This window comes from Musca autumnalis, unplaced genomic scaffold (assembly GCF_047663935.1).
Source record: "Musca autumnalis isolate F117 unplaced genomic scaffold, ASM4766393v1 scaffold_4, whole genome shotgun sequence".
In the NCBI taxonomy this organism is placed as follows: domain Eukaryota; kingdom Metazoa; phylum Arthropoda; class Insecta; order Diptera; family Muscidae; genus Musca; species Musca autumnalis.
Window position 1 is genome coordinate 27,279,606 of NW_027411977.1, and position 13,393 is coordinate 27,292,998.

Below are 13,393 nucleotides of genomic sequence, written 5' to 3' on the forward strand. Positions count from 1 at the left end.
ACAATTCAACTATTTGAAGAAACATAGCTCTCACACAATGACACCCCGTAAAGTATGCAATAGAAAAATATGTTGCCTACCATTGCCCTATATATAACACGTTGATAGATATAACACTTTCTAATAGAGGTCTACATATTGCAACGGAAGTCTTAAGGACCTTCCTTCAACTCATTTACCAATAGAAATCCTCTAAATGGTCATATGTAGAAATAAGGCAGAGCAGCTCCGAAATTTTTTCTACATATACATATGTATGTAAAAGACCTCCACAAGGTCCATAGAAATAAGACTTTATAAAGCTGGTCTATATCTTTTTTATAGATAGAGACCTCCTAAAGCTATTTTATAAATAGAAAACAACCTTAAGCTCTTCTACGGATAGAAGACCCTCTTAAGGTCGTGAGGGTCTTTCTCTTGAAGTCGTCTATAGAGACAAGACATCCTAGCTGTCGTTTGGATAGTAGGCCTTTATGGATAGGAGACCTCCCATAGCTCTTCTATTGATAGAAAACTTCCTAAGCCCTCAGTACATATGAGACCTCCCAGAACTCTACCAAAAATACCTCTTAAAGCTCTGTTGATAAAAGACCTCCTAAAGCTCTTCGATTGATAGAATACGTATGAAAACTGTTGATGAAGACCTTCCAAAGGACTTCTACCTTCTGAGACTCTTTTATTGGTAGAAGACCTCCTAAAGCTTTTCTATGTATAGGAGACTTCCCATAGCTCTGTTATTGATATAAAACTTCCTAATGAGCTTCTATAAGTCATCAGTACATGAGAGACCTCCCAGAACTCTTTTATAGGTAAAAGACTTTCGAAAGCTCTTCTATAGATGGAAAACCCCCCAAAGCTCTTCTATAGATATAAGACTCCTCATACATATTTTATAGAAAAATCCTTCTAAAACAGTTCTATAGATAGAATACCTTTTATTCTATTTATAAGGGACTCTCTAAAGCTCTTCAATAGATAAAAGACCTTGTAAAGCTCTTTTATTGATAAAATATGTACCTTCTAAAGCTCTTATATTTATAAAATACCTCTTAAAGTTGTGTTGATAAAAGACCTTCTAAAGCTCTTCGATTGATAGAATACCTCCGAAAGCTGTTGTATGAATAAAGATCTTCCAAAGGACTTTTATTCTATTGATTGAAGACTTCCTAAAGGTTTTCTGTTGATAAAACACGTTCTGAGACGTTTCTATTGGTGGAAGAACTCCTAAAGCTTTTCTATGGATAGGAGACTTGCCATAGCTCTTTTCTTGATAGAAAACTTCCTAATGAGGTTCTATAGGTCATCAGTACATAAGAGACCTCCAAGAACTCTTCTATAGATAAAAGACTTTCGAAAGCTCTTCCATAGATGGAAAACCACCCAACGCTCTTTTAAAGATATAATACTTGTCATACCTATTCTATAGAAAGAATTCCTTCCAAGTCTATAGATAGAAGACGTCCTATTTTATTAATAGGGATCCTTCTAAAGCTCCTCAATAGATAAAAAACATTGTAAAGCTCTTTTATTGATAAAATATGTACCTTCTAAAGCTCTTATATTTATAAAATACATTTTAAAGCTCTGTTGATAAAAGACCTCCTAAAGCTCTTCGATTGATAGAATATCTCTGAAAGCTGTTGTATGAATGAAGACCTTTCAAGGGACTTCTATTCTATTGATTGAAAACTTTCTAAAGATTTTCTATTGATAAAATACCTTCTGAGACGCTTCTATTGGTGGAAGACCTCCTAAAGCTTTTCTATACATAGGAGATTTCCCATAGCTCTATTATTGATCGAAAACTACCTAATGAGCTTGTATAGATCATCAGAACATAAGAGACCTCCCAGAACTCTTCTATAGATAAACGACTTTCGAAAGCTCTTCTATAGATGGAAACCTCCCAATGCTCTTTTATAGATATAAGATTTGTCATACCTATTCTATAGAAAGAAGTCCTTCCAAAACAGTTCTATATTTTATTAAAAGGGGACCTTCTAAAGCTCTTCAATAGATAAAAAACTTTCTAAAGCTATTTTATTGATAAAATATGTACCTTCTAAAGCTCTTATATTCATGAAAGGCCTCCTAAAGCTTTTCGATTATTAGGAGACCTCCGAAAGCTGCTGTATGAATGAATACCTTCTAAAGGACTCCTATTCTATTGATTGAAGACTTTCTAAAGATTTCCTATTGATAAAATACCTTCTGAAACTGTTCTCTTGAGAGGAGACCTTCTAAGGCTTTTCCAAATACCTCCTAAAGCTTCCTTCCAAAACAGTCTTATTGATAAAATACCTTCTAAAGCTGTTTTATGGATGGCTATTCTTTTGATAGGGGACCTTCTAAAGCTCTTCAATGGATAGTATACCTTGATAAAATACATTCTGAAGCTCTTATATTTATAGAAGACCACCTAAAGCTCTTCTATTGATAAAAGGCCTACTAAAACGCTTTTTTTGATAAAATACCTTCTAAAGGACTTCTACGGATGAAAGACCTTCTAAAACTATTCTATTGATAGAAGACTTTCTAAAGATTTTCTATTGATAAAATACCTTCTGAGACTAAAGCTCTCCTATGGATATCTATTTTTTATACCCTCAGCCTTTAGGCTATGAAGGGTATATACACTTTCATACGGGCAAAATGTGCCTCATCGAAATAATGGTTTTAGACCCCAAGTATGTTTGGACGAAATGTGTTTCAGACAATTTGGAGTCGATTGAGCAATGTCCGTCCGTCTGTCTGTCTGTCTGTCTGGCTGGAGCGCACGATAACTCTCGAAGGGATGAACCGATTCGGTTCAAATTTTGGCTTTCCTAATATTTTGTCCAAACTTAGTTTAAGTTCGAAGATGAGCTATATCGGCCCACTACTTCCGGTACCTCCCCCCAAAAGTTCGAAAATGTTCGGAAAATTTGTACGCACGATAACTCTTGAAGGTTGTAACCGATTTGGTCCATACTTTGCCCATCGTGGAGCGTGTACCAGACTTAGATCAGGTTTTAATATGGACTCAATCGGTCCACTCCGTCGGGTACCTCCCACACAAAATTTTGGAAAAGTTCAGTTTAGGAACATCTCTCGAATCGCTTTGATTTTTGCTTTAGCAACTTGTATTCACTGCCCTCCATACGACGGTATAAGTTTCATCAGGGGCAAGTCCATACTTCCTGAGAAAATCGCCTGAAAGTTGCAAAAAACTCCTATGACACCGTGTGAGGAGGTTGGAGGGCAAAATAACTCTCGAACAGGTCTGCCGATTCGGTCCAAAGTTTGGCCTTAGTAATATTTTGTCCAAACATAGTTTAAGTTCGAAGATAAGCCATATCGGTCCACTCCTTCAGGTACCTCCCCCACAAAAGTTCAAAAATTTTCGGAAAAATTGTGCGTACGATAACCCTTGAAGAGAGTGGCCGAATTGGTCCATACTTTACACATCCTAATATATCTACCAGATATAGATTAGGTTCAAATATGGACTATATATGTCCACTCCATCCGGTACCTCCCACTCAAAATTTCGGATACATGTTCACTTTAAGACCTGCTTTCGAATCACTTTGATTTTTGTTGAAGCAACTTGCATTGCTGCCTCAATTGCGATGGTAAAAGCTGTTTCAAGGGCAAGTTCATACTTCTTGAGCAAACATCCCTGAAGGTCTAAAAAACCCCTATGGTACCATATGTAGTGGATGGAGATCCATTCTTTTTAGTATCTCCTCCGCAAAACGTTTGATATTAAATCCTAATCAACATTTTTTCAGTTCAAACGCACACAATTTTTAAAACTCCCTAAATACATGCGGTTTTTGGAAAAAAATTGTTTCAATATACACAGGCTGAGGGTATATCTCTGTCGGCAAAGCCGACTGATACTTTTTTACTTGTTTGATAGAAAACTTCCAAAAGAGCTGCTATAGGCAATCAGTGCAGAAGAGTCCTCCCATAACTCTTCTATTGATAAAATACTTCCAAAAGCTCTTCTATAGATGGAAAACCCCCCAAAGCTCTTCTATAGATATAAGACTTCTCATACCTATAGATAGAAGACGTCCTATTTTATTAATAGGGGACCTTCCAAAGCTCTTCTATAGATAAAAAACTTTGTATTGATAAAATATGTACCACTTATATTCATAAAAGACCTCCTAAAGCTCTTCGATTGTTAGCAGACCTCCGAAAGCGACTGTATGAATGAATACCTTCTAAAGGACTCCCATTCTATTGATTGAAGACTTTTTAAAGATTTTCTATTGATAAAATACCTCCTGAAACACTTCTAAAGCTTTTCTAAAGACCTCCTAAAGCTTCCTTCCAAAACAGTTTTATATATAAAATACCTTCTAAAGCTGTTTTATGGATGGCTATTCTTTTGATTCTAGACCTCCTAAAGCTCTTCAATAGATAGAAGACCTTGTAAAGCTCTTTACTTTTTAAGAATCTCCTATTAACACAAAGCTCTTCTAGTGATAAAAGACCTCCTTCTACGGATGCAAGACCTTCTAAAGCTATGCTATTGATAGAAGACTTTCTAATGGTTTTGTTAAAATACCTTCTGAGACTCTTCTATTAATAAAAGACCTCCTAAAGCTCTTGTACAGATAGTAGACCTCCAAAAGTCTTCAACGGGGTGGAGACATGGTAAAGCTTTTTCATGGACAGAAGACGTTCTACAGCTCTTCTGATGATAAGACTGCTTCTAGAGCCCTTCTTCAATTAATGGGAGACCCTGTAAAGCTCTTCTATTGACAAAATACCTCCAAAAGCTATTTAATTGATAGAAGACCTCTGAAAGCTTTTAAGATTAAGATTTTTCTATACATATAACTTCCGTGGAAATTGTGTCCTTATGCCATAATATGTTCCAACAAAAAACATTACTGAATCCTTGAGTTAATAAAGCATGTTTGTTAGCAATTTGAAAACATTTATAAATATTTGAAAGAAATGATTTGTAGCTTTCTCAATAACAAAGATTAATTTGAATACTCTCTATAAGATTGATTGTATAGCATTGAAGGCCAAAAAAAAATATAAAATATAGAAAAGAAACAAAACTATATTTAGGGGGATAGTTATATAAAACTAAGAAAGATCCAAAAAGATAAAGATAATAAATAAATAGAACAATATAACCAAATAAGTTTATAAGAAGATTATTGTTTTAAAAAGAAATTGAATAATTATAGATATATTTTTGTATTAATAGAAATAAATTCGGTAACCGTCTACAGGTACCTGTGGTAAGACTGATTTCCATAGCTCTCTGACGATGACCCAAGACCTTAAATTGCGGTAGCGAGACCTCACTCGAGACACCAACCGAGTTCGGTCCTTCATTCCACTTATAGCGAATGTCACGCATCGTATAGCCGACTTTTGTTCGTATTTTTTGTTTTGTTTCAAGTTCGGGTGGGTTTGTTTTGATATTTTTTTTCAGAATTTCAAATTTGGTTGATAACGCATTCAAGGTGATTGATATGTGGTTTGGGTTTTGTTTAAAATTTCATTTAAGGTTGGTCGGTCCGGATGGATGGTGGTAAATTTTTTTTGGTGGTAGTGGTTGGTGGTAATTGTGGATGGTGGATTTTTTTACAGTTTTATATTTACAGTTTGTGAACAGAATAGTTGAATGGAGGGGCATGAAGTAGAGATTTTTTAAATGGTATTGTTGTTTTTGTTGAGTTTTTTTTTATATTTAATTGACGTACGTTCATTTGTTATCATATCGTATCGTATATGTAAATATATATAGTTTGTTTTCATTGTGATTGATTTTTGATTGGGGAAGTTATCGTAGTTGTTAATTGGTTAAAAAAGAGGCATGGCCGTAAACAAAAGAAAAAGAAATAAGTCATTGAGTTGCTATGAAATGGGTTTTTCTTTTTTTGTTAAGTTATAACCTTAAAACAATGATAAAAATGAGACTATTAACTTATGATAATATTAATAGAATAATTTGAAAAAATATGTTTCTAAAATAATGAAATGTTAAGAATGTCAATTTGTTGTTTTTTTGTATTTAATAGTCTCATTCAGATTTATTTTGAATTTTTATATTTTGGGTAGTGTGGAAACCTTTCCTAGCCTTTCTTTATATCTAAATAGTTTTACTTAACAATAGTAGCTACTGTTTGTTCATATAGGCAGTAGTTTAAAGAAATTATATAAGCACTGCTGTTGATAAAGCCCTTGTGTTTCTTGTAGTTCGTCAGCAGCTGAGGTGGCACAAAATTTTATAAATACAACTCAGGTGTAATAATACTTAGTAAAGTTAAGTTAAAACAAAAAAATAAAAAAAAATAAATTTTAACATACAATTTATACACGAAGTCTTCGAAACGGGAAATAAAACTCATCTTCAACAAATTCAATTTCCTTAATGATAGTCCAATAGAATGAATAATAAGTCAAGATTTGAAAATAGAATTTCCAATAGGCTTCCCAGAAGGGGCAGTTGGAAAGAATTGAAAACATCATTTATTGAATAGAAGACCCCTAAAGAAGGCAACTATAGATGACACCTACAGAGTCAACTATATATTCTATAGGAGACCCCTACAAGGGTCATCTATTCTACATAGACTCACACAGGCGTAATCTATTTCCTTTAAAACCCCAACAGGGGTCATATATTCTATAGAAGACCCCTACAGATGTCATATATTTTATAGAGGACCCCTACATATATACTCCATATTCTATAAAAGACCTCTATAGGGGTCATCTAGACTAAAGAGGACCCTATAGGGGCCATCCATTCTATAGAAGACCCCTATAGGGGTCATCTACTCCTTAGAAGACCCTTATAGGCGTCATCTATTCTATAGAAGACCCCCACAGGGGTCATCTATTCTATAGAAGACCCCAACAGGGGTCATCTATTCTATAGAAGCCCCCAACAGGGGTCATCTATTCTATAGAAGACCCCAACAGGGGTCATCTATTCTATAGAAGACCCCAACAGGGGTCATCTATTCTATAGAAGACCCCAACAGGGGTCATCTATTCTATAGAAGACCCCAACAGGGGTCATCTATTCTATAGAAGACCCCAACAGGGGTCATCTATTCTATAGAAGACCCCAACAGGGGTCATCTATTCTATAGAAGACCCCAACAGGGGTCATCTATTCTATAGAAGACCCCAACAGGGGTCATCTATTCTATAGAAGACCCCAACAGGGGTCATCTATTCTATAGAAGACCCCAACAGGGGTCATCTATTCTATAGAAGACCCCTATAGGGGTGATATATTCTATAAAAGACCCCAATTGGGTCATCTATTCTATAGAAGACCCCTATAGGAGTCATCTATTCTATAGAAGACCCCTATAGGGGTCATATATTCTATAAAAGACCCCAATTGGGTCATCTATTCTATAGAAGACCCCAATTGGAGTCATCTATTCTATAGAAGACCCCTACAGGTGTCATCTTTTCTACAGAAGACCCCAACAGGGGTCATCTACTCTATAGGAGACCCCAACAGGGGACATCTATTCTATAGAAGAAACCTCTAGGGGTCATCTATTCTATAGAAGACTCCTATAGGAGTCATCTATACTATAGAAGACCCCTATAGGGGTCATATATTCTATAAAAGACCCCAATTGGGGTCATCTATTCTATAGAAGACCCCTACAGGTGTCATCTTTTCTACAGAAGACCCCAACAGGGGTCATCTACTCTATAGAAGACCCCAATAGGGGTCATCTACGCTATAGAAGACCCCTATAGGGGTCATCTATTCTATAGGAGACCCCAACAGGGGACATCTATTCTATAGAAGAAACCTCTAGGGGTCATCTATTCTATATAAGACCCCTATAGGGGTCATCTATTCTATATAAAACCCCTATGGGAGTCATCTATTCTATATTAGACCCCTACAGGGGTCATCTGTTCTATAGAAAACACCTGCAGGGGTCATCTCTTCTATAGAATGGCCCTACAGATGTCAGATACAGATATTTTATAGAAGACCCCTACAGGGGTCATCTATTCCATAGAAGGCCTCTATAGGGGTCATCTATTCTATAGAAGACCCCCATAGGGGTCATCTATTCTATAGAAGACCCCCATAGGGGTCATCTATTCTATAGAAGACCCCCATAGGGGTCATCTATTCTATAGTAGACCCCCATAGGGGTCATCTATTCTATAGAAGACCCCCATAGGGGTCATCTTTTCTATGGAAGACCCCAACAGGGGTCATCTATTCTATAGAAGACCCCCATAGGGGTCATCTTTTCTATGGAAGACCCCCATAGGGGTCATCTTTTCTATGGAAGACCCCAACAGGGGTCATCTATTCTATAGAAGACCCCCATAGGGGTCATCTATTCTATAGAAGACCCCCATAGGGGTCATCTATTCTATAGTAGACCCCTGTAGGGGTCATCTATTCTATAGTAGACCCCTGTAGGGGTCATCTATTCTATAGAAGACCCCTATAGGGGTCATCTATCCTATAGAAGACCCCTATAGGGGTCATCTCTTCTAGAGAAATGGTCATATATTCTGTAGAAGACGCCTATAGGGGTCATCTATTCTAGGGAAGACTCCTGCTGGGTCCATCAATTGTATAGAAGACCCCTACAGGGTTCATATATTCTAAAGAAGACCCCTATATGCCCCGTATAGTTTATAGAAGATTCATTCAGGAGCCATCTGTCCTTCAGTTGCCATCTGTTCTATAGAAGACCCCTACAGGTGTCATCGTTTCCATAAAGCACCCTTTAAGTAGACTCCTTCTTTTGAAGACCACTTTAGGGGATCATCTGTTCTGTAGAATATCCTTTCAGAAGTCATTTATTCTACTGAAGACCCCTTCAGGGTCAATGGTTCTATAGAAGAGCCTACAGCGTTCATCTATGCTATAGAATAATCTAAGTGGCCATCTGTTTTATAGAAAACCCCTTTATGCGTGATCTGTTCTATAGAAGACTCATTTCAGAAGATTCTTTCAGGGGACATATTTTCTATAGAACACCAAATTAGGGTTAATATTTTCTGTAGAAAACTCACAGAGGTAATCTATTCTAGATAAGACTCCTTCGGGAGTTATTTGTTGTACAGAAACTCCAGTTCAGGAATCATCTATTCTATAGAAGTCCCCTACACTGGTCATATATTCTAAAGAAGACATCTAAAGGGGTCATGTCTTCTATAGAAGACCGATCTGTGGTCATATATTCTTTAGAAAACTCTTTCAGGGGACTTCTGTTCTATAGAAAACCCAAACACGGATCATCTATTCTATCGAAGACGACTTTAGGTGTCATTTGTTCTATAGAAAGCCCTAACAGGGTTCGTCATCGTCTATTCTATAGATGACCACTTCCGGGGTCATATATTCTATAGAAGATCCTTTCAGGAGTTATTTGGGGGTCATATATTCAGTAGGAAACTCATAGGTACCATCTATTGTAAAAAAGATCCCTTCTGGGGACTTCTGTTCTATAAAAAACCCCATCATGGGTCATCTATTCTATAGAAGACCTCTTCAGGTAATCTATTCTAAAGAAAATCCCTACAGGGGCAATGTATTTTATAGGAGACGCCTCAATATTTCTATAGAAGACTTCTACAAAAGAACTGAAAGTCGCTTTCAATCAAAGAAGCTTCAATCCCAGTCCGTCCGATTTGTGTATGCCTGAAGGCCGTTACCGGTTTAAACACCTCAGTGTCTTGCATTCCTCAGATTTCTATTCGTTTTTTTATAAACTCCATAGTCACTGCATTGTTTAAAAAATAAGTTATGGAAATTTGTCTTAAATTGAGTGAACTAATTTTGGTTTTGGTTCAGTCTTCTAGGCATTGAAGTTTTTCTTTTCAAGTTTTAAGTTTTGTAAATATCAAAACCATGGCCAAAGATGAATTTCATTTCCCGTTAAACATTCTTCATGTATAAAAAATCATGTTAGCTAAAGATTACGAATGAGAAAAGTTTTTGGTTTAATAATATTTAATTAAATGTATATATAATAGATATAAATATAATACCCTATTGTTACACTAGCTCTCTATGTAGATAGATAAGTGGTTGAAATTGTTCATTTTGTTTTGCCGGGGTTTTTAGCCAAAAGCAGTTTCAAGTGCTCTCGTAGTTAACTGTTGCAGTTTCTGGCTTTTAGTTCTGGCGAAATGTTTCTATATTCTAACTTTTTATCCACACACACATACTGAAATAAACACATTATACTATAAGATGTACATATGTGTGTGTATTTAATGGAATAGAATTCTCTATTATAGCATGACTTATAGTTTAGTTTGTTTGCTATAATATATAAATCGTATCTATTGATGTTCATATACATATGCGTCGTATGCGTTGTACATATGTATGTATGGCTGCATGTTTTCATTAAATGTTGAAGTGATGAAAAAGTACCCTTTTCCTCTCTTCTCCTTGAAGACTAAAAGTTTTTGTTTTCAAAAGCATTTCGCTTTCATTGCAGTTTTCATTCGAATGCGAATTTATTTGTTTTTGTTCTTAAGTGTTGTTAATCAAAAGAGAATATATTCACTTTTTTCTTTTTTCCTACCCTTCATTCATTCACTCAGTCATTCATTTGTTCATTCATTTAATTTCATTTTTCATTGCCATGTAGTTTGTTTGTTTGCTAAATTGCATTATAACTAATTTGAAATGTAAAAAGGGTGTTCCATTTTGCGGTTGGTTGTTTGTTTGACAACGACAGATTTATATTTTATACTATAAGCTGGTTTACTTTGGAGGCAAATATATTTTGTTAAATTTTAAGACAATTTTCAGTTTGAATTGAAGGTTAATCATATTTATGTATATCAAAGCTTCAATTGTGGATTTTAGTCTGAGCCGGAACTAACTGCTAACTCCAATAGCAGCAGTCTAAATGGGTTGGTAGTGAAAGTATAGACAGAATTTGTCTTTCAGGCGCAATTTTATACTTTATACTTTATTTTTTATATTTTATTTTGTTGTTCGAAATAGTCAGGCTTCAGATAATACCAAGTGGTACCAAATATAGTACATTTTTGTACATTTCGTAATCTTGTGGTTCGAAATTTTAAAAGCCGTTCGGTACATTTATCTTATATTTCATCAGTGACCCTCATTCCAAATGTCAGAATTCTAACTCTACCGGTTCGCCAAATACAAATGGTACCATATTTAGTACCTTTTACAACTTTTCGTGCCCTTCTACTTCGATTTTTTAAAAACCCAGCCTTATCTGACAACTTCGGACCAAGATCGACCCCCACCCAAAATTTCAAAATTCTAGTTTTAGCCGTTTATCCTAAGCGTTGATTATCAGTCAGTCAGTGAGTCGGTCACACTGTGCAAGACGAAAATTATTAACCATATTCTGACACCGCAGCGTAATAGAAGACCAAAAAAGAGAGCCCACATGTCTCGCCGTTTTTCCCTATCTCATCAACTTTCGCGGTTATAGGCCTCCAAACGTTTGAGGCTTTGATGTAAAAAGGGTAATTTAGTCAGGACTATATCTTCGAAACCGTTATGAAATTTGAATTTATCTCAGAGGCAAAGTTGTAGCTTTTGTCTTAAAGAACAAAAATTGTGAACACATATAATCCATCAAACTTCATCTGCAAGGTCAAAATCGCAATGGGCAATTTTCTTTTAAAATTTTTTCTTAAGTTGTTATACAGCTATCAACTACAAAGACGTACCTCAGATCTCAATAAACATCTTTCTAGAATATACGAACTCTGTATAGACGGTTCTTAAAATAGCAAAGCAAATGTGATTTGTATACTGATTTCTCTGGTTCTGGTCCACAGATACTAAACCGTTCAATATTCAAGAAAACAACCAACTGCAATAATGTAGAAAAGGCATCAATAAACAACTTTCTGGAACATGCGAAATGTCTATAAACGGTTCTTAGTGGAAAAAATAGCAAAACACTTTTGAATTTTTACACTTTTTTTCTCCGATTCTGGTCCAAAAATTGGGGATACCGTCAACCACAAAAATGTACCTAAAATTGCAGTAAACAACTTTTTAGAACATATAAAGATTCTAAGAATGATTCTTAGGTCTGAAATTCACGAACAATTCAATTATTTTTAACATTCCCCCTGCTCAGGTTTGGAAATAACAAACTGTTAAAAACTCAGGGAAATTTGAAAGGCTTGTTATTTACGGACCTGAACAGGGAAGAACGACCCAAAATAATCGAATTTTGAGCTTGACGAATGGTTCCTAGAATCTTCTTTTGTTCTTGAAACTTGTTTGTTGAAATCTAAGGTATATTTTTGTAGTTGACTGTATCCTTAATTTTTGGGCGGTTCGGTATCTGTGGACCGGAATCGGAGAAAAAAGTAAAAAGATCGAATATTTTCAAAAGTTATTGGCTATTTTCACATTAAAGACATTTCGTATGTCCCAGAAAGTTGTTTGCTATATATGTATATATTTGATATCTTTGCTACAATATTGTGGTTCATTGTTTTCTTGAATTTTGAACGGTTATGTATCTATGGAGCAGGAACCTAGAAAAGAGGATAAAAGTCGCATTTGTTTTTCTATTTTGACCATTAAGAACCGTTTCTACAGAGTTCGAATATTCTAGATGTTTATTGAGATCTAAAGTACATTTTTGAAGTTGGTTGTTCAAACTTGATCGGTTTGATAGCTGTATAACAAAACTTGAGAAAAAATTTTAAAAGAAATTTGACCAGGGCGATTTTGTGCTTGCAGATGAAGTTTGATGGATTATATGTATGTGTTCACAATTTTTGTTCTTTAAGACAAGGCCTACAACTTTGCCTCTGAGATAAATTCAAATTTCCTAACGGTTTGGAAGATATAGTCCTGACTAAATGTCTTTTTTTACATCAAAGCCTCAAACCTTTGGAGGCCTATAACCGCGAAAGTTGATGAGATAGGGAAAAATGGCGAGACACGTGTCTTCTCATTTTTGGTGTTCTATCACATTGTGGAGTCAGAATATGGTTAATAAAACATGATTCAAACTCTGAACTCTGAACTAAGAAAAAATCTCCAATCCTCTCTGTTTGCTGCTGTATTTTCCCAATCTGGGATATGTAGCTTTCTGATATCTCGTTTCACTTGTTCGCTCCAACGAAGCTTTGGCCTTCTTGGAAGGCCCTTCCAGATCTGCGAGACCCTCCATGCGGCCCGTATTTATACGCCTTTCATCACTCATTCTTATAACATGGCCTAGCCATCGCAATCGTTGTATCTCGATTCGTTCAACTACATTGATGTCATTGTATAGTTGATACAGCTCGTTGTTCATACGACGCCGATATTCGCCGTCAACACAGATTGGCCCGTAGATCTTTCTAAGAATTTTTCTCTCGAACCCACCAAGCACTGCCTTATCTGCTTGAGCAAGTAGCC

At 35.8% G+C, this 13,393-nt stretch overlaps 1 protein-coding gene across 40 annotated transcripts in view; it reads right to left on the minus strand.

Moving 5' to 3' along the window:
* Rdl (Resistant to dieldrin) overlaps positions 1 to 13,393 on the minus strand; it is a 275,701-nt gene that overhangs the window by 55,053 nt on the left and 207,255 nt on the right. For 35 of the 40 annotated variants that reach the window (XM_073983930.1, XM_073983903.1, XM_073983916.1 and 32 more), the window contains one exon: positions 5,248 to 5,385. The exons of the other annotated variants lie outside the window; for them this stretch is intronic. In XM_073983930.1, the coding sequence (XP_073840031.1) occupies positions 5,248 to 5,385 (138 nt within the window). The remainder of the gene's footprint in view (positions 1 to 5,247; positions 5,386 to 13,393) is intronic. 40 annotated transcript variants of the gene reach the window in all.